The sequence below is a fragment of the Ranitomeya variabilis genome, chromosome 8 (assembly GCF_051348905.1).
Source record: "Ranitomeya variabilis isolate aRanVar5 chromosome 8, aRanVar5.hap1, whole genome shotgun sequence".
Taxonomy (NCBI): Eukaryota; Metazoa; Chordata; class Amphibia; order Anura; family Dendrobatidae; genus Ranitomeya; species Ranitomeya variabilis.
Genome location: NC_135239.1, coordinates 82,772,004 through 82,794,446, shown reverse-complemented (window position 1 = coordinate 82,794,446; position 22,443 = coordinate 82,772,004). Strand labels below are relative to the sequence as shown.

The 22,443-nt window shown below is 44.2% G+C and overlaps 1 protein-coding gene across 6 annotated transcripts in view; it reads left to right on the top strand.

The window, feature by feature from the left end:
* The window catches only part of DENND1B (DENN domain containing 1B), a 246,050-nt gene that overhangs the window by 200,383 nt on the left and 23,224 nt on the right, over positions 1–22,443 (top strand). For all 6 annotated transcript variants that reach the window (XM_077278453.1, XM_077278450.1, XM_077278455.1 and 3 more), the window contains 3 exons: positions 12,260–12,385; positions 16,246–16,347; positions 21,867–21,942. In XM_077278453.1, the coding sequence (XP_077134568.1) occupies positions 12,260–12,385; positions 16,246–16,347; positions 21,867–21,942 (304 nt within the window). The remainder of the gene's footprint in view (positions 1–12,259; positions 12,386–16,245; positions 16,348–21,866; positions 21,943–22,443) is intronic.

The following is a 22,443-nucleotide window of genomic DNA, read 5'->3' as shown; positions in this document are numbered from 1 at the left end:
ATTTATACACAGGATTCGGCCGGCCGGGCGCGACCAATTAGCGAAGCGTGGTTCAAATTTCGCACCAATTCGCGGCCGGACTGCGTCTGTCGCTGATTGTTCGCAGCCGGCCGGGCAATACCAATCAGTGAAGCCAGGACCGGCTCCAGGTTTTCGAGGGCCCCGAGCGAAAGAGTCTCAGTGGGCCCCCCTCTTAAACACATACCACGATTCATGATGCACAGATACAACAGAGAAATATACAACAGCCAAGTAGCATATAACACAGCCCACATAGCATATAACACAGCCCACGTAGCATATAGCACAGGCCACGTAGTATATAGCACAGGCCACATAGTATATAACACAGCCCCGTACCATATAGTACAGCCCACGTAGCATATTGCACAGCCACATAGCATAAAACACAGCCCACTTAGTATATAGCACAGCCCACGTAGTATATAACACAGCCCACGTACCATATTGCACAGCCCATGTAGCATATAGCACAGCCACGTAGCATATAGCACAGCTCACGTAGTATATAGCACAGCCCACGTAGTATATAGCACAGCCACGTAGTATATAGCACAGGTCACGTAGTATATAGCACAGCCACGTAGTGTATAACACAGCCCACGTATATAGCACAGCCCACGCAGTGTATAACACAGCCCACATAGTATATAACACAGCCACATAGTATATAGCACAGCCACGTAGTATATTGCCCAGCCATGTATATTGCACAGCTACGTAGTATATAGCACAGCCCACGTAGTATATAACATAGCCACGTAGTATATAGCACAGGTCACGTAGTATATAGCACAGCGCTGTAGTATATAGCACAGCCCACGTAGTATATAGCACAGAGACACAGTATATAACACAGCCCACGCAGTATATAACACAGCCCGCGTAGTATATAACACAGCCACGTAGTATATAACACAGCCTCACCTTCCAGCGGCCCCCAGATCCAGGCGAGACGTTTAGCGATGCTTCTCGCAACGCTCCGGTCCCAAGAATGCATTGCGGCCTCGCGAGATGATGACATAGCGGTCTTGCAAGACCGCTACGTCATCATCTCACGAGACTGCAATGCGTGGCCCGGAGCGTAGTGAGGAGCGGGAAAGGGGCCGGAAGGTGAGTATATAATGATTTTTTTTTATTATTATTATTTTTAACATTAGATCTTTTTACTATTGATGCTGCATAGGCAGCATCAATAGTAAAAAGTTCGTCACACAGGGTTAATAGCAGCGTTAATGGACTGCGTTACACCGCGGCATAACGCGGTGTAACGCAGCCATTAACCCTGTGTGAGCGCTGACTGGAGGGGAGTATGGAGGGGGCACTGACATAGAGTATGAAGAGGCGAACTCGCCGGCCGCGACCAATCAGCGACGCGGGATTTCCGTGACAGACAGACAAACAGACGGAAGTGCCCCTTGGACGATTATATATATATATATATATATATAGATGATTTGACTATATGGAGACTAAGTGGGAAATGCATCAAGTCTAAACACTGCTGAACTGAACCTTGATAGCATGCACAATGATTATGTGATAAATAATACAACACATAATGAATTTAAGTGCAGGCACGATTAAATAGTCACTCTTAAAAATTGCTAGTATAAATAGGTTACACCACTAATACACAACTATTTCAATATAAAGTCAGAAGATTATTATTAAATATTGCAGAACGGTCAATATAATAATAAACACCAAATTATAAAATCTAAGGTGACCAGCGGTATAAAGTGGCTAATACTCCGAGGTAGTGGAGGTAAGCGTAAAGTGCCTGTGCAATGGAGAAGTACTGTCAAGGATAAACATACTCGCTCTCACAGTACTGCGTGCTACCAAGGTTCACTTCACCAATGTTGAGTGGACCAGGCCCCAAAACGTCTTCATTTCTACTGCGACTACAGGGGTCCAGTTAGAAAATGATGAAGGGCTGTTTTGTGTTAAAAATTTGCTAGGTGTACAAATTTATTTGGGGCACCACGAGGTTTACAAAATCCTCAGAGAAAAAAGATTTTGAAAAATTCTATTTCTGTGAGGCCGGTATGTCAAATTAGATTCCTGATAGCACCACAAAATAATCTTTGAGGGATGGGGTCCACATGGGGTCACTAGCAGTGGGTGCTGGTTCACTTTTTGTCCCTAGGCGTCTGCTTTTGCGGTTCGGGATCACTTGAGGAAGAGGAGGATAAGGAAAAATAAAGGAAGGTGGAGTGCTCTCCCTCACTATCAGTGTCTGAGGCAAGGAAGGCGTACGCTTCCTATGCTGAATACCGCGTTTGGGAACAACATTTTTTCACTTATGCAGTGTTTGTTTGTGTACCAAATTTTGTTTAGGTGAGTGCTTGGTGTAAACTACTTTTTTTTTATTTTGAAGAGAAGAAAGATATATTAGAAAATTGTAAAAATTTGGTAAAATAAAAAACAAGTGAAATAAAGAAATAACTAGCTCACAAAGACTCGGGTCCTGAAGCATGGAACTCAAGGGACCACTTGCAGTGAAATTCAATGAAAAAAGGGAGGATTCCAGCTTCATACATTTTGCACAAATGTAGTCCTGTAAAATAAATTCCATAATCACAGTGGATTAAGCAATGCGTTTCAAATTAAAACCTGTGTTCTTTATCAGTGCCTTTATTCATTTGCATTAAAAACATACAATTTCCAGTATTATATGTTTCACGGTTTCTTAAATTGTATTGTGATGACTCTGCATCAATGAGGAAAACCTGGCCACTTGTGCGGGGGTGAACTAGTCTTAATTATGCCAGACGTACTATTCCTTTGTTCAGCAAGTCAACGTACATGAGCCATTGTTTCATGTGAGAGTTGCCCCTTTTTCGTGCTGTAATTTGTTGAATGCCTGCTGATTACGGAATGCCTCAGCCCCCTGTGTTATGCTAGTCAACTGGCATCATACCTCACTGTGCTCGGACAGCTTCCCAAGCTTACTGCTACCTCTTCTCAGTGGGTGCCCACCAAAGGCTGGGTGCTGTTGGTTGGCGTAGTTGGCCCTGGTTGCCCTGTAGTTGAAGAGGTTCTAATCCCTGGCTAGCCAAAGAAAGAGTGAGACTCTGTCACATGCACCATCTTCTGTCCTTGCTGGAAATGTAACAGATGCTGTTATCTATTGGTGATCCAATAAAGTCTTACCGGAGTCTGGGTCCTCTCACCCTGTGTTATCTGGGTAGTGTTCTGCCCATGGGGAAGGAGTGCGGGCGTTCAGTTGGATGAGTCCCGGCCTGTTCAATCTTTCTAAAGACAGCCAGGCCAACGGACTAGAGCACCCACTGACCCTTGTGTCTCTACATGTATCACTTTGACTCGGCTAAGCAATATCCTATTTTCGAATAAGTAGAGTCAAATGATACATTTTTTCATTATTACCTACTTTAACTATGAAACCAACCTATTTTTTGTTCTGTTTTTGTCTCTAAAGTATCTGGTTGACCAGTGTAGAGTTTCCATTACACGGCTGGTCAAGAGATTCTTGTATTTTTCTTTCCATAATTTTACACGGTTGCTGGAGTGAAAGATTTTTACTCTTGCCAATAACTCAAAAGTTGTCTTCCTTCTTGTTTCTCCTAGCATTTTCAGGTATTCTGAAGTCATTGGCGTTAATATTGCTTGCTTTTTAGCCTTCTCTAAATCCAGCTTGTAAAGCTACAATTTAGGCTAATTTGAGGCTAGCGGTATGAAGCTGATAAAAGTTCTGCTTAAATAGTGGTAAAAATCAGTTGCTTCACAACTTAAATCATTCCTTTTAAGTAAATGAAAAGGTCACACGTAGCCATAAAAAAAATCTGTGACTTGGTTGCTCATAGAAAATAAAGTGCCATAACAACCAAAGATTGTTCCTGCAATATGTTGTCCATAATTTATTGTATCACTGCTTCAGGATATATTCGCACAGGCTGAGTCCACCGTGGAAATACAATAGTGGAAATTCTGCAGTGAAAACTTTGCGTTCTGCAACATTACAGTGGTATTCTCTGTCTCCTGAGCAGCTCTGAGCTATGCAGGCTCCTTACTTACTGGTTTCTGGCAGGGCAGGCTCTCCTCATTGAGTGACAGTTCGGGTGCGTAGCCGAATTGTGGTATTAGTCCAACTATAAAGCTCAACACAGCTGTAACACATCCGCCCATCAGTGGTTTGTTCTGAGCATGCAATAAACTCCTGAGCTCCAACTACTGATGGCTGCTGGAACTCAGCATGTCAATTTTTAACTACAAGTCTTTGTAGAGAATTTGGAGCTTTGTAACCAAACAGAATTCTGATCACTGTAACGATGTATTAAGAGATGAATTGGATCAAAATATTGGACCTCAAATGGCAGGATGATAAAATAAGGTTTTCAAAATTCAATAACGTCATAATTTCTTGCTCCAATGCAAAGAAACAAAATAAACTCATCCCAGCTGTCATTGAAGCTGTGTTTGAAGGCAAATCCCCTCCTGTGCTATGTTATGCATTGGGCTATGGTGCGAAATTTAAAATGACCCTGTGATTTAGTTTCACCAGTTCTCTAATTTTTTTTATGCTGAACTTTTCTGCTGTAAAGTCAATTGATTCTTTCCAATGACATAAACAAAGCTGTTTATGAAGGCTGCGGGGTACACATGTTAAAAAACCTGTTCAATTTCCAATATACTCTCCCAGACTCTGCCCAGTGCTATTTTCTTATTGAGGGTATATCAGCATATATTGGGTGTCACTGGTAACTTTAGAATATGATCAAACACGGCAATTATACTGCAAATTTGCAGGATTTTGGATCAATTTTTACCAAATTGCATTGACATGCTGCAGAAAAACAATCTGCATGGATTCCATGGTTAAATTAACCCCTGCTATGTATCTTAAGTGTGCAGCATGTCAGTTTAGGTTGGGGAATCTGCAGCAATGGATTTCTTCATAATTCCATAGTAAAATTCAGTTGTGCTCAAAAGTTTACTTACCCCAGCAGAATTTTTGCTTTCTTGGCCTTTTTCCAGAGAATATGAATGATAACACCAAAACCTTTTCTCTACTCACGGTTAGTGGTTGGGTGAAGCCATTTATTGTCAAACTACTGCGTTTTCTCTTTTTAAATCATAATGACAACCCAAAACATCCAAATGACCCTGATCAAAAGTTTACATACCCTGGTGATTTTGGCCTGATAACATGCACAGAAGTTGATGGGTTTGAATGGCTACTAAAGGTAACATCCTCACGTGTGACCTGTTTGCTTGTAATCAGTGTGTGCATAAAAGCTGAGTGAGTTTCTGGGATCCAGACAGACTCTTGCATCTTTCATCCAGCCACTGACGTTTCTGGATTGTGGCTCATGGGGAAAGCAAAAGAATTGTCAATGGATTTACAGGAAAAGGTAGTTGAACTGTATAAAGCAGGAAAGGGATACAAAAAGATATCCAAGGAATTGATAATGCCAGTCAGCAGTGTTCAAACTATGATTAACTATTGGAAAATCAGGGGCTCTGTAACAACAAAACCACGGTTAGGTAGATCAACACAAATTTTATCCACAACTGCCAGGAAAATTGTTCAGGATGCAAATAAAAACCCACAAATAACATCAGCTGAAATACAGGGCTCTCTGAAAACTAGCGGTGTGGCTGTTTCAAGATGCACAATAAGAAGGCACTTGAAGAAAAATGGGCTGCATGGTTGAGACACCAGAAGAAAGCCATTACTGTGCAAATCTCACAAAATATCTGGCCTACAATATGCAAAACAGTACAGAGATAAGCCTCAAAACTTCTGGAACAAGATAATTTGGAGTGATGAGACCAAAATTGAACTATTTGGCCACCACCATAAGCGTTACATTTGGAGAGAGGTCAACAAGCCTATGATGAAAGGAACACCATTCCTACTGTAAAGCACTGAGGTCGATCGCTGATGTTTTAGGGACGTGTGAGCTACAAAGGCACAGGAAACTTGGTCAAAGTTGACGGAAAGGTGAATGTAGCATGTTATCAGCAAATACTGGAGGCAAGTTTGCAATTGCTAGCCCGAAAGCTGCGCCTGGGACATACTTGGACGTTCTACAGTAATATGACAACTATCCAAAACACAAGGCCAAGTCAATCTGTCATTGGCTATAGCAGAACAAAGTGAAGGTTCCGGAGTGGCCATCTCAGTCTCCTGACCTCAATATCATTGAGCCACTCTGGGGAGATCTCAAGCGCGCAGTTCATGCTAGACAGCCCAGGAATTTACAGGAACTGGAGGATTTTTGCCAAGAAGAGTTGGCAGCTTTACCATCTGAGAAAATAGAGAACCTCATCCACAACTGCCATAAAATACTTCAAGTTGTCACTGATGTTAGAGGGGGCATGTATTAAGAAATGGGGTATGTGAACTTTTGATCAGGGTCATTTGGATGTTTTGAGTTATGATTTAGAAAGAGAAAATACAGTAGTTTGACAATAAATGGCTTCACCCAACCACTAACCATGAGTGGAGAAAAAGTTTTGATGTTATCATTCATATTATCTGGAAAAAAAGGCCAAGAAAGCAAAAATTCTGCCGGGTATGTAAACTTTTGAGCACAACTGTATATAGAAGAATCCACATCATATACTTATTTTTTATTGTAATTTCATCCTTCCTACGTGAACGCACCCTCAGGATTAAGTTTCTTGGTTAACACCGTTTTCCTTCCTAGAATGTCTTTTGCTGCGGAAAAAGCAAATCCAAAACATTTCAGATGCCATCAGTCTAAATTATAAACCGCAGAGAATCTCCAGAACAAAATGCAGTCATTTCCTCAAGCGCAGACATTTTTTTTTTACTTGAGCATTTAATGACTGTAAGGGGTTAAGTGACTACTAAAGCATCAACATATCCATCCTGGCATTGTGACAATGATATGTGGCCGGCTGTACATCACAGACCTTGGCACCGGTGGCTGGTGCTACTGGATCTCTAGAGAAGCCGAGCTGTCACTCACTAGTCCATTTCATGAAGTCGTGCCCCATCATACTAGTATATGTTCTTTGACAGTTCTGCATCCATAGATGTTTTACAACGGCTGAGTCTGGACAGTTGGTTTCTGCAGGAGCCTTGTCTGGAGCAATGTAGGTGTAAGCGCTTGAAATACTGAACTGCAGGCAAGAAACAAAAAAAAAACAAACAAGAAAAGACCCCAGAGCCCGTTCCGAGCTGCGCTCTTGAGCACATTAATATGTACAGTATGTACGTCCAGGAAATGTATTGTGCTGATTCTAGTTCCATACATATAAACAAGGTAAGTGATAGAACTCATCATGTATGCAAGTGTGATCAGCTCATACATTGTGCAGAAATCCCCCCTCTCCAACCATATGATAATTGCACCCAGTGGGGCATCATCTCTCCTTTGATGTGCTCACGTGGGAGGACTGAATGCAGAATGTCACCCGTGCCGGTGCCCTCATCACCCACAGCGATGTCCTTTTCTTTAATTTCTTCTCTATAAAGCCGCTCTCTGCCCTTGTTAGCAGCCTACTAGGATTACACACTAATTAATTTGACTCTTCCATTACGATCGTTAAGGGAGGCCTACTCACAAGTATGGTTCGTCAAGACAGTATTAACCCCTTTATGAGTGGAGCGCTGTGTTTTTACAGTATTATGTGTTTAACTGGTAAACTAAAGGAGCCACGCTAATCCAAACATGGCAGTATACTGTGTGATCTCAGAATGGGGGTAGATTTCAGCAGCTGGGATTTGCCTCTGTGGTGTAGCTTTAGGATCTGAACTGAGCTTTACATTTCCTTTATGCAAGTGTTTCTTTTATAGACGCATCAAACCTGTTTGCATTGTATGTTGGAGATGTGCATCAGGATGATTTTCCAAATAATGCTATTGTATAGACATACCATGGTGCACATTTTCAATAAGCTTTCATGTTAAAAAAGACTTACACGGCATGGTACATTTTTTTAATATGGTGTTTCTGTATTAAATAGCCAGATTAACTATTCTGTATAGCCGAATATAAGGTTTACCAACATATACTGATATTGTTCATAGAGGCAGAGAACAGGGTTTCTTTTGGAAGCAGGAATCCCAGAAATCAATATTGATCCTATAAAAGGAATCTGACATCAAGTTTTTGCTATCTCATCTGAGATCAGCAGGATGTAGGGGCAGAGACACTGATTCTATTGATATATATACCGTATATATGCGAGTATAAGCCGACCCAAGTATAAGCCCAAGCACCTAATTTTGCCACGAAAAACTGGGAAAACTTATTGAGTCCAGTATAAGCCACGTATGCATTGTCACCTCATCCCTATGCTGGTATGCATGGCTCCCCATGGCTGTCCTTGTATGCATGGCTCCCCATCCCTGTCCTTATATGCATGGCTCCCCGTCCCTATCCTTATATGCATGGCTCCCCGTCCCTGTCCTTGTATGCATGGCTCCCTGTCCTTGTATGCATGGCTCCCTGTCCCCGTCCTTGTATCCATCGCTCCCTGTCCTTGTATGCATGGCTCCCTGTATGCATGGCTCCTTTTCCCCATCCCTGTATGCATGGCTCCTTATCCCCATCCTTCTATGCATGGCTCCTTATCCCCTATCCTTGTATGCATGGCTCCCTATCCCTGTCCTTGTATGCATGGCTCCCCGTCCTTGTATCCATGGCTTCCTGTATGCATGGCTCCTTTTCCCCATCCATGTATGCATGGCTCCCCGTCCCTGTCCTTGTATGCATAGCTCCCTGTCCTTGTATGCATGGCTCCCCATCCCCGTCCTTGTATCCATGGCTCCCTGTCCTTGTATGCATGGCTCCCTGTCCTTGTATGCATGGCTCGCCGTCCCTGTCCTTGTATCCATGGCTCCCTGTCCTTGTATGCATGGCTCCCTGTCCTTGTATGCATGGCTCCCCGTCCCCGTCCTTGTATCCATGGCTCCCTGTCCTTTTATGCATGGCTCCCTGTCCTTGTATGCATGGCTCCCCGTCCTTGTATCCATGGCTCCCTGTATGCATGGCTCCTTTTCCCCATCCCTGTATGCATGGCTCCCCGTCCCTGTCCTTGTATGCATGGCTCCCTGTCCTTGTATGCATGGCTCCCCGTCCTTGTATCCATGGCTCCCTGTATGCATGGCTCCTTTTCCCCATCCCTGTATGCATGGCTCCCCGTCCCTGTCCTTGTATGCATGGCTCCCTGTCCTTGTATGCATGGCTCCCCGTCCCCATCCTTGTATCCATGGCTCCCTGTCCTTGTATGCATGGCTCCCTGTCCTTGTATGCATGGCTCCCTGTCCTTGTATGCATGGCTCCCCGTCCCCGTCCTGGTATCCATGGCTCCCTGTATGCATGGCTCCTTTTCCCCATCCCTGTATGCATGGCTCCCTGTCCTTGTATGCATGGCTCCCTGTCCTTGTATGCATGGCTCCCTGTCCTTGTATGCATGGCTCCCCGTCCCCGTCATGGTATCCATGGCTCCCTGTATGCATGGCTCCTTTTCCCCATCCCTGTATGCATGGCTCCCTGTCCTTGTATGCATGGCTCCCTGTCCTTGTATGCATGGCTCCCTGTCCCCGTCATTGTATCCATGGCTCCCTGTCCTTGTATGCATGGCTCCCTGTATGCATGGCTCCTTTTCCCCTATCCTTGTATGCATGGCTCCCCATTGCTGTTCTTGTATGCATGGCTCCCCATCCCTGTCCTTGTATGCATGGTTCCTATAAAAAAAAAACACATCCTACTCACCTTCCCTGCGTGACCCTGCATCTCGTTCCGGTGCCAGCAGCTCATCCGGCCGAGAGATCATGTGTCCCCACTCATTAAGGTAATGAATATTCACTCCACGCCTATGGGCGTGCAGAGAGGTGAATATTCATTACCTTCATGAGCGGGGGACACATGATTGCTCGGCCAGATGAGCTGCTGGCACTGGAACAAGATACAGCGAGGGCGTGCAGGGAAGGGAAGTAGGATGTGTGCTGGAAGCCGGTGGCTGCAGCTGTAACTGTGCGTGTTATAAGAGAAATGGATATTCACTGCCAGCGCAGTGAATATTCATTTCTCTTTAGCAGCGGGCACAGAAGTTAGCCACAGCCGCCGGCTCCTGCCGCTGCTCCGCCGCTCCCTTTCTCCTGCCGTCTTTCTGGGACAATGACTCAAGTATAAGCCGAGGGGGGTCATTTTCTGCACAAAAAAATGTGCTGAAAAACTCAGATTATACACAAGTATATACGGTAACTTACTTTACTGGGCCGTTTGTGCAGTTTTGATATAATCACAGTTTTCTCTGCTGCAAATCCACCAGTTCTCCGACTGCTGAGCTCTGCATAACCCTGCCAACATCACTTGATTGGCAACTTTCTATGTACACTGTGTATAGGCAGAAAGCTACCAATCAGTGTGGGGGGGGTGAGTTGGACTATGTAGCAGCAGGCTAAACCTTCCTCTAGTGATAATATCCTGCTGACAAAACTGTGATTTTATCACAACTACAGCAAGCAGCCCAGTAACAGATACATCACTGGAATCAGGGTCTCGGTCTCTATATTATGTTGCTCTCGGCAAAAACCTGGTGACAAATTCCCTTTAAAGGGAACCAGTCACCTTGGAAAACGCAATTCACCTCCAGATATAGGGTTAATAAGCAGGTAAATAGTGTTAAACTGCTTTGTGGCCGCCTTACTGACAGTGCAGCAACCAGGAGAAAATTAACTTTTTTCCTCCTGGGACCCGCTGACTTACAGTCAAGGGTGAGTACACTGAGCGGCTACAGTCACCTCTGACTGCACTGTGAGCGGCAGCTGTAAGCACCCTCATTAATTTGATTGACAGCTCACTGTGCACAGATATGCTACAGAGACAGCAGTCAATGAAAGCATCGGGCATGGTTACAGCCGTCACTCACAGTATACTGAGTGGCGCTGACTGTAGCTGCTCTGTGCACATCTCTATAACTGGAAGCCAGCTGGTCCTGGGAGGAAGTCAGTTCATTTTCTCCTGGTGGCTGCACTTTCAGTGAGGCAGCCGGGCAGCATTGTGATGCTATGTAGCTGCATACTAACCCTATATCTGGAGATAAATAGCATTTTCCAGGTGACAGTCTCCCTTTAAGGTGCCTTCCTACAAGAACTTGGGATAGAATGCCAAAGCAGAATCATCTCCAAGAGGAAAATAACTCCATTACTGTTTCAGGGTTCGGGACCTTCATCGGCACAAAGTAGGTCAACTGGGTGAGAGGTCTTTATTGGAGAACTGGGGGATAAAAATTTTCATTAAGAAGAATACCAAGTCAGCGTAGGGAGACTTACAGGCCATGCAGAGGAAGAGAACAGGGTCTTTGATGCCGCACATTGAAGTCAATCTTGACCCTTTAAAAAGCCTCGCCATATGACTTAAGATATAAATTATATCAAGGATAGCATTTCCTCCCCCTTCTCTGTAATAATACTCTTTTAGTCTCTATGTAGTGACCTGTGTATACATTTGATTTATGCATTGAGAACTTTCCCAGTGTGAATGCACCTTTACGCTTCTCTCCTGCTCTAAAGTGGGTCTAACGTGTGAAAAGATGCATAAATTTTTACTGCTGCATTTTCCCATAGCCTCTTGTGGATTTCTTCCCAGGCAGAAAGCGTCTGGTGCATTGGCACAATATGTTCTGCAGCAGAGCTCTCTGGCGCAGCGGGGCTGATCTGCCACACAGCGCCGCCGCAGAGGTCACACGCTATTTACTCTGGTTGGGCTGAAGGATGTAGAGAAAGGTCAAAGCTTTACCCCAGCTAAGGTTACACAATGGGTGCACACATGATAAAAGATGTCTATGTGGTAGTCCCAGGGAGAAGAAAGTGAGAGAGATTGCTTTCTCACATTGGGGTGCCCCCACCTTCATTTCCATTAACAGTTCAGCAGGTGTAATATACATTTTTTGCAAAGGGCTCTGAGATTTTGGCTAAGTCAGTGGGGATGAGACCCACACCACTGGATATTGTCACCCCTCACCGGGTCAATTTCACAGGTGTTAATTCATTTTGTCTCCTGTTGACGCTTCCTTGTCTTCTTGTTTCATTTCTGGTTGTCCTAATCTGCTATAGTTTTATGTCCATCTGTTTATTTATTGAACTTTTTTAGAATATTAAAGCTTTTCTCCCTACACGTTTCCTCATTGCTATCATGTGCCATATATCATTGTTCAAGCTCCAATTTTCTTCCTATTTTGTTATTCTGATTTATCTCTAATCTATTATATATATCCTTTTGTATTGCAGGTGTCAACTTTGAAGAGCAAGCTGAAGAAGCAGTCAACGTCTACTGGAGATGGAGTGTCCCGGGCGTTCCTCAGAGCTCAGGCCGCGCTCTTTGGTTCATACAGGGATGCTCTCCGATATAAACCCGTAAGCTTCCTCTAACTTCACCTACTGCACTCACTTTATGATTTAGCCTGTTATCATTCATTTGTGGGTTGGCTTTTTTGCTTAAAGGGAACCTGTCACCCCCAAAATCGACGGTGAGCTAAGCCCACCGGCATCAGGGGCTTATCTACTGCATTCTGTAATGCTGTAGATAAGCCCCCGATGTATCCTAAAAGATGAGAAAAAGAGGTTAGATTATACTCACCTGGGCGGGCGGTCCGATCGGATGGGCGTCGCGGTCCGAGGCCTCCCATCTTCATAGGATGACGTCCTCTTCTGGTCTTCACGCTGCGGCTCCGGCGCAGGCGTACTTTGTCTGACCTGTTGAGGACAGAGCAAAGTACTGCAGTGCGCAGGCGCCGGGAAAGGTCAGAGAGGCCCGGCGCCTGCGCACTGCAGTACTTTGCTCTGCCCTCAATAGGGCAGACAAAGTACGCCGGAGCCGCAGCATGAAGACCAGAAGAGGACATCATCTGATGAAGATGGGAGGCGCCGGCCCATCGGATCGGACCGGGAACGGGACCGCCCCTTGGTGAGTATAATCTAACCTCTTTTTCTCATCTTTTAAGGTACCTTCACACGAAACGACTTTGTAACGATATCGCTAGCGATCCGTGACGTTGCAGCGTCCTCGCTAGCGATATCGTTTAGTTTGACACGCAGCAGCGATCAGGATCCTGCTGTGATGTCGCTGGTCGCTGAATAAAGTCCAGAACTTTATTTGGTCGTCCGATCGCCGTGTATCGTTGTGTTTGAAAGCAAAAGCAACGATACCAGCGATGTTTTACACTGGTAACCAGGGTAAACATCGGGTTACCAAGCGCAGGGCCGCGCTTAGTAACCCGATTTTACCCTGGTTACCAGCGTAAAAGTAAAAAAAACAAACAGTACATACTCACCTGCGCGTCCCCCAGCGTCTGCTTCCTGACACTTACTGAGCACCGGCCCTAAAGTGAAAGTGAAAGCACAGCGGTGACGTCACCGCTGTGCTGTTAGGGCCGGAGCTCAGTCAGTGTCAGGAAGCAGACGCCGGGGGACGCGCAGGTGAGCATGTACTGTTTGTTTTTTTTACTTTTACGCTGGTAACCAGGGTAAACATCGGGTTACTAAGCGCGGCCCTGCGCTTAGCAACCCGATGTTTACCCTGGTTACCCGGGGACCTCGGCATCGTTGGTCGCTGGAGAGCGGTCTGTGTGACAGCTCTCCAGCGATCAAACAGCGACGCTGCAGCGATCGGCATCGTTGTCGCTATCGCTGCAGCGTCGCTTCGTGTGAAGGTACCTTTAGGATACATCGGGGGCTTATCTACAGCATTACAGAATGCTGTAGATAAGCCCCCGATGCTGGTGGGCTCACCTCACCCTCGATTTTGGGGGTGACAGGTTCCCTTTAAAGGAGGAAGTTTAGTAATGTCAAGAGGTTAAAGTTAGAGTCGCTTTGCCATGGATGCCTTTTTCTTAACGGGATCATAATGAATAAAATGGCTCGCATATCGTTGTAGATCCATTCTCTCTAATACGCGGTAAAGAATGGGACGTCTAACATTACATACAGTGCCTTGCTAAAGTTTTTGGCCCCCTGAAACTTTTCAACCTTTTCCCACATATTATGCTTCAAGCATAAAGATACCAAATGTAAATTTTTGGTGAAGAATCAACAACAAGTGGAACACAATTGTGAAGTTGAACAAAATTTATTGGTTATTTTAAATTTTTGTGGAAATTAAAAAACTGAAAAGTGGGGCGTGCAATATTATTTGGCCCCTTTAGCTTAATACTTTGTTGAGCCACCTTTTGCTGCGATTACAGTGAGGTTTGATGGAGATCGTTTGTGAACAGCAGTTTTCAGCTTTCCACAGATTCTCAATTGGATTGAGGTCTGGACTTTGACTTGGCCATTCTAACACCTGGATACGTTCCTTTGTGAACCATTCCATTGTAGATTTTGCTTTATGTTTGGGATCATTGTCTTGTTGGAAGACAAATCTCCGTCCCAGTCTCAGGTCTTTTGCAGACTCCAACAGGTTTTCTTTAAGAATGATCCTGTATTTGGCTCCATCCATCTTCCCATCAATTTTAACCATCTTCCCTGTCCCTGCTGAAGAAAAGCAGGCCCAAACCATGATGCTGCCACCACCATGTTTGACAGTGGGGATGGTGTGTTCAGAGTGATGAGCTGTGTTGCCTTTATGCCAAACATATCTTTTGGGCATTGTTGCCAAAACGTTTGATTTCGAATTCATCTGACCAGAGCACCTTCTTCCACATGTTTGATATGTCTCCCAGGTGGCTTTCTGCAAACTTTAAATGACACTTTTTATGGATATCTTTGAGAAATAGCTTTCTTCTTGCCACTCGTCCATAAAGGCCAGATTTGTGCAGTGTACAACTGATTGCTGTCCTATGGACAGACTGTCCCACCTCAGCTGTAGATCTCTGCAGGTCATCCAGAGTGATCATGGGCCTCTTGGCTGCATCTCTGATCAGTCTTCCCCTTGTTTGAGGTGAAAGTTTAGAGGGACGGCCGGGTTTTGGTAGATTTGCAGTGGTATGATACTCCTTCCATTTCAATATGATCGCTTGCACAGTGCTCCTTGGGATGTTTAAAGTTTTGGAAATCATTTTGTATCCAAATCCGGCTTTAAACTTCTTGACAACAGTATCACGGACCTGCCTGTTGTGTTCCTTGGTTTTCATAATGCTCTCTGTGCTTCAAACAGAACCCTGAGACTATCACAGAGCAGGTGCATTTATACGGAGAGTGGATTACACACAGGTGGATTATATTTATCATCATTAGGCATTTAGGACAACATTGGATCATTCAGAGATCCACAATGAACTTCTGGAGTGACTTTGCTGCACTGAAAGTAAAGGGCCCGAATAATATCGCACGCCCCACTTTTCAGTTTTTGATTTTCCACAAAAATGTAAAATAGGCAATAAATTTCGTTCAGCTTCACAATTGTGTTCCACTTGTTGTTGATTCTTCACCAAAAATTTACATTTGGTATCTTTATGTTTGAAGTATGATATGTGGGAAAAGGTTGAAATGTTCCAGGGGGCCGACTACTTTCGCAAGGCACTGTACATACAGTATAAAGCTATGTGCACACCATGTCTGTTTCGGTTGGATTACGCCTGAAAAGACACCATACAACTGGTGCAAAAAATGAACATAATGTACGGCAATCAAAAAATGGCATTACTGTGCACATGATCAGTGTGATCAGTCATGATCTGTTGCTTCTTTCAACCACTTCAGGGTTCAGAAACCGTGAATCTTTTAAAAGAAGTAACATGTTTATTCCTCAGTTAGCTTCATCTGAAAGTCGCCAGGTCTTAATAGTTGAGATAATAGGAAAATGGCGCTGGCCACTTCAGGAGAAAGACCACTTTTTCCTGAAACGTCTTCACCTAGGAAAACCTTGACGGTTACGCCATCGGAATAAAGACGTTACGTACAAGACACAAGGTCTTCTTCAGATGTTTCTGCTGGACCTAAAGTTCTGTCACCCAAACTAACAAAATAATGGTATACTACCATGCTCTCAGGATAGGCTACCATGGTTTGGGTGCTAAAATATTGAAGGTGTTTACGTATGGCATTACATGTAAGAATTTGCTCCATCACTAGCTACTTTGGGTTTACTAATGGGCTTTGAAGACAGTCTTTCTATTTTCCATATAGAAAAAAGCATGATTTCTGATATTTCTTAAAGACAAAATTGCTATTTGTAGACCAACCGTTATGATGTCCTTTCTATGTGTTGTGTGTCACAGTAACACAGTAGCATGTTCATGTGTTGCTTGCTGCTAATTTCTCTTCTTTGATTTCTCTAGGGGGAGCCAGTTACATTTTCAGAAGAAAGCTTTGTAGCCCATCGTTCCAGCACCATGAAGCAATTTTTAGAAAAAGCTGTTAACTTGCAGCTCTTTAAGCAGGTACAGAATTAGTAATGTGTCACATCCAAACCCCCACCCACAAATAGTCATGGTGTAACATGGTTTGTGGCGGTAGCTGTGGGTGGGTGAGTCCCTTGTCTTCAGCACCCCAGCACGTTACATGAAAGTCTGGGTCCTGGCAGAGTGTGTGGACTTGTGCTGTGAGGGCATTATGCCCTTGCAGGCCTCATGTAACTGATGTTGCCGGTGTACCAGGACCAGATGTTTCACAGTTCAATGAGGGAGACCACTATTCCAAAATAAACTCTGTACTGAATGGGAACTTGGTAAGGGTTATATACTAGGGATAGCGGCTACAAAGTCTTATGGACGTTTCTTTTACAGTATGAAGCCTTTTCCACACAGTATCTTTCCTCTGTAGTATACTCCAGGGATTTCTGTATACACGGTTTCTCTCTACTTCACCACAATGCAGCTTTAATGCCAGTCCTGATTAACAAGTCTCCTTTACTTGCTCAGCGGTTCCACGTCCTGTTTCATCCACTACTGGCTCCCTGGATCTCCCACTCTGGACCCTTTACTAGTCACCGTCTCTGTCTTGCCATAGCTTGTCCTCTCCAGGACTTGACTCCGGGAGGCCACTTTGTCTCTTTTGTCACTTTTCCTCAGGATCATGCTATCCCTCCTTCTTCAGTCTCCTCTTACACAGGATCATCCTCCGATGCAACACTGCTCACTCTGCACTCCAAAACCCAGCTCTCATTCCTAGCAGGGAGCAGTCACTCTACCTAAACAGTAGCCACTCCCACTATGGGCTTGTCCCAAGCTTTAACACTATCTTACCCTGTCACCAACTATCTACATATCTAATCACATCTCACATTATACAGTACATTACCAATATTACCTATAACACTGCTTTGCAATATAGATATTAAACTTCACATTGCTATATTACTATATGTCACACAGGGACATATTACATTTCACATGGCACATTACATCATGATATTCACAAAAACGCAGGACATTATACACATAACACGAGTGGTGTCTTCAAGGGTTGAAATGTGACAGCCATAGTCCACCACTCTTAAAATGGGACACAGCTAGAAACAGATAAGGTCCCATACCTCAAAACTATCCCAGCTTTTATTGGGATTGTCCTGCGAAACAGGTCTTGTGCAAATGTGTAGCAAAGTTTGCTTCTGCAGGGGGTTGGTGGGGGTTTCTAGATGGATCTTGGGTGAGGGTTAAATTGTGCACCACAAAAAGGGATAATAGCCTACAATAAGTTGTAATTGTAATAAATCTAATTGATAGAGGTCATGGGCAGGATTTGAGGATAAGAATTTATATTTGAAGGGAGAAGGGTGCAGGAAAAAGTTGCATTATTGAACAGGTTAATAGACTTGAATTTTGTACCTCAACAAGGCATTTACAGTAGGGAAAGCATCTGTAAGTAGTGAGCAGATAATGTGCCACATAAAGGCCACCGTACATATGGGTTACCTTTAGCTAAACTCCTGGTCATCCGCTGCCTTCTTCACTGTACATTTGCATGCTTGGCTCAGACATTTGCCCGCTTAATTCTTTGGTTAGAGGGAATAAGCCACTGCAAGACATCTTTGACGGTGGCTTTCTCCTACGGGAACAAAGGATCACGATTGAAGTACTATATGCCCAGATGAAAGGCACGCATACCGGTGCTGACATTTCAGAAATATCAGAGTTTGGCTCACTTTTCTGCTATGACAATCAGAAAATAACCTGTTAATTCATGTATTTATGTTAAACTTATAGAATTTTATAGGTTTTTGGTTATTTTCTTTTCTATATCTGTCATTATTACTATTTCACATCTCTATATAAAGAGAAGTTATCATTAGACAATGACCTGTTTAAATCAAGTTTTTGTGTTTAAATGTATTTGTAAAAGTTTTTGTCCATGTTTTTTCATCTTACAATTTGTATTCAAAAATTAAAATCTTGAAGTTGTCACTTTGGCCACTGGAGCTATTGCTAACCATTTTTAAAAATGCAGAATGTGATATGTTTTGGAAAAATTCATTTAAAATAAAAACCTAATTTAAACAATAGGTCATTTTCTGATGACACTTTCCATTAAAAAAACTATCCTGGTATCTTGCAGTTTTCACTCTGGTCACTGAGCCCCATAATAAGCTGATGTTTCCTTTTGCCTGAATCACACATTTCACAGTAGGTGATAATCATACCTCCTCCCATTTCCCAGCAAAATTACGGTACTTCAAAGGCCATGCTAGAACGCTGTCCCATAGAAGTCAATGAATATGTCCAGACTATTGGTGTATACGTTTCTTGTCGCTGCTGTAAAGCATATCTCTGAATGCTGATAACAGCGGTTAAACTAGCTGGTCGCCCCTCTAATTATATTCAGAAATTAGAATGCAAAATTTGCAATCACAAAATTCAATCTAAAAATGAATATGTATAATGATCTGGTTTAAATAATTAAGAATAATGTAGAGGATACATTCCCTTTAAGATAAAAGCTTAAAGGAGCTGTTCCACAATAAGGATTATGTGTACCACTTAGTGATGAGCGAGCGTGCTCGGATAAGATGTTATCTGAGCATGCTCATGTCCTAATCAAGTATGTTCGGCATGCTTGAAAAATATGCTCGAGTCCCCGTGCCTGCATGTCTCGCGGACATTCGACAGCTGGTACACATACAGGGATTGCCTAACAAACAGGCAATCCCTATATGTGTTGCGGCTGTCAAACACATGCAAGACATGCAATATCAGGGACTCAAGCATATTTTTCGAGCACCCCGAAAATAGTCAATTAGGACATAAGCATGCTCAGATAACACCTTATCCGAGCACGCTCGCTCATCACTAGTAGCCATATGACAGTGAATAGGCCTATATACTATGCGATAACGAGAGGAAAAATTAGGCATATGGAGTAGGTGAACCAAGCAGGTGCGAAAGAGGGAGAAATGATGTTCAAAGACATATGAACTATATATATAGTTGATTGATTGATTGTAGATATGAGATGAGGACTTGGCAGAAACTGGCTGCAGTGCTATGCTAGGAGACTTATTGGCCTCCCACAAAAAGACAACAGCAGAGGAGGGAGGAGGCTAAAAGGAGGTGAAAATTACACTGGAGAGTGTTTTTTTGTAAATTGATATGGTTTAAATAATGGTGCCCAATACTCCAGAGATTTACTTTGTAAGAGAAAAGGGACATGTGTGAAGAAATGTGAAGTTTTGTAGTTTGAGCTTTAGAAATCCACAATCACAAACCTCAAAAAACACAGCTCTGGCAAAAATTAAGAGCCCACCACATCAAATCCCTGTTATGGGCAGCCCAATCTCCAGACCTGAACCCCATTGAAAACCTCTGGAATGTAATCAAGAGGATGATGGATAGTCACAAGCCATCAAACAAAGAAGAGCTGCTTACATTTTTGCGCCAGAAGCAGTGTGAAAAACTGGTGGAAAGCATGCCAAGACACATGAAAGCTGTGATTAACAATCATGGTTATTCCACGAAATATTGATTTCTGAGCTCTTCCTGAGTTACAACATTAGTATTGTTGTTTCTAAATGATTATGAACTTGTTTCTTTGCATTATTTGAGGTCTGAAAGCACTGGGTTTTTTTTTATTTTGACCATTTTTCTTTGTCAGAAAAAAATACAAAATTTATTGCTTGGAAATTCGGAGACTTGTTGTCAGAAGTTTATAGAATAAAAGAAGAATTTACATTTTACTCAAAAATATACCTACAAAGAGAAAAATCAGACAAACTGAACATTTTGTAGTGGTCTCTTAATTTTTGCCAGAGCTGTAGGTTATCAGCCATATTTTATGAATAATGGACACGGACTGTAGTTTGCACATGAAGGGAGCATGACATGCTGCAGATAGTAACCACCGTAAGTAATGATTGTTTTTATTACTGTATGAAAGATCCTCCTTATTTTTAATCCCTCTGAGGAAGTATTTAAAGTCAGCACATAAATGTCTCCTGTTAGAGCTCATACTGCTTTGATTTATGGGACAATGCAAGATATCAGGATTTTACCAGTGTGTACAGAGTGCTTCTATCTGCCTGTGCCATGTCCATGAACTGAAACATAGTAATGGCAGCTGTGTGAGCACCGTGGTTCGAACCCAGGCAGAGCTGGGCTGCCAAGAGCCCACAGATGATTGCCACCATCCTCGAACCCAGGTAGCTCTGGGCTGCCAAGAGCTCACAGATGATTGCCACCGTTCCTAAACCCAGGCAGAACTGGGCTGCCAAGAGCCCACAGATGATTGCCACCGTGCCCAAACCCAGGCAGAGCTGGGCTGCCAAGAACTCACAGATGATTGCCACCGTGCCCGAACCCAGGCAGAGCTGGTCTGCCAAGAGCTCACAGATGATTGCCACCGTGCCAAACCAAGGCAGAGCTGGGCTGCCAAGAGCCCACAAATGATTGCCACCATGCCCAAACCCAGGCAGAACTGGGCTGCCAAGAGCTCACAGATGATTGCCACCGTGCCCGAAACAAGGCAGAGCTGGGCTGCCAAGAGCTCACAGATGATTGCCACCATGCCCGAACCAAGGCAGAGCTGGGCTGCCAAGAGCTTACAGATGATTGCCACCGGGCCCGAACCAAGGCAGAGCTGGGCTGCCAAGAGCCCACAAATGTTTGCCACCATGCCCGAACCCAGGCAGAGCTTGGCTGCCAAGAGCCCACAGATGATTGCCACCATGCCCGAACCCAGGCAGAGCTGGTCTGCCAAGAGCTCACAGATGATTGCCACCGTGCCCAAACCCAGGCAGAGCTGGGCTGCCAAGAGCTCACAGATGATTGCCACCGTGCCAAACCAAGGCAGAGCTGGGCTGCCAAGAGCCCACAAATGATTGCCACCATGCCCAAACCCAGGCAGAGCTGGGCTGCCAAGAGCTCACAGATGATTGCCACCATGCCCGAACCAAGGCAGAGCTGGGCTGCCAAGAGCTTACAGATGATTGCCACCGTGCCCGAACCAAGGCAGAGCTGGGCTGCCAAGAGCCCACAGATGATTGCCACCGTGCCTAAACCCAGGCAGAGCTGGGCTGCCAAGAGCCCACAGATGATTGCCACCGTGCCCGAACCAAGGCAGAGCTGGGCTGCCAAGAGCTTACAGATTGCCACCGTGCCCGAACCCAGGCAGAGCTGGGCTGCCAAGAGCCCACAGATGATTGCCACCGTGCCCGAACCAAGGCAGAGCTGGGCTGCCAAGAGCTTACAGATTGCCACCGTGCCCGAACCCAGGCAGAGCTGGGCTGCCAAGAGCCCACAGATGATTGCCACCGTGCCCGAACCAAGGCAGAGCTGGGCTGCCAAGAGCTTACAGATTGCCACCGTGCCCGAACCCAGGCGAGCTGGGCTGCCAAGAGCTCACAGATGATTGCCACCGTGCCCGAACCCAGGCAGAGCTGGGCTGCAAAGAGCTCACAGAAGATTGCCGTGGTTATTTTCCTTGTGGAGATTGAATCACTGATATGTAATTGTTTTATCTTTCCAATTAGTTTATTGATGGTCGACTGGAGAAACTTAACTCGGGGCACGGATTCTCCGGCATGTTTGAAGAGGAGATAACTTCAGGTACATTCGGTGGCGGTATTTCATTTTTATTGATAATAACTTTTGTTGTTGTTGGAAAAATATATATTAGGAATAAAAAAGGGAATCTTGTTGTAGTTTTGATAAAATCACTGTTTTATGAGAAGATTATCACTAAAGGACTAGTAAACCTGCTGCCATGTAGTCCTCCATATTTATGAGCTCTGTATAACCCCCCATAACTAATTGGCAGTTTTCTGCCTATGCAGAGTGTACATAAAAAGCTACCAATCAGTGGTGTTGGCGGGGTTATACACAACTCAGCATTCAGAGAACCGATACAGTTGTGCTGAAAAGTTTACATACCCCAGCAGAATTTTTGCTTTCTTGGCCTTTTTCAGAGAATATGAATGATAACACCAAAACTTTTTCTCCACTCATGGTTAGTGGTTGGGTGAAGCCATTCATTGTCAAACTACTGTATTTTCTTTTTTTAAATCATAATGACAACCCAAAACATCCAATCGACCCTGCTCCTACATT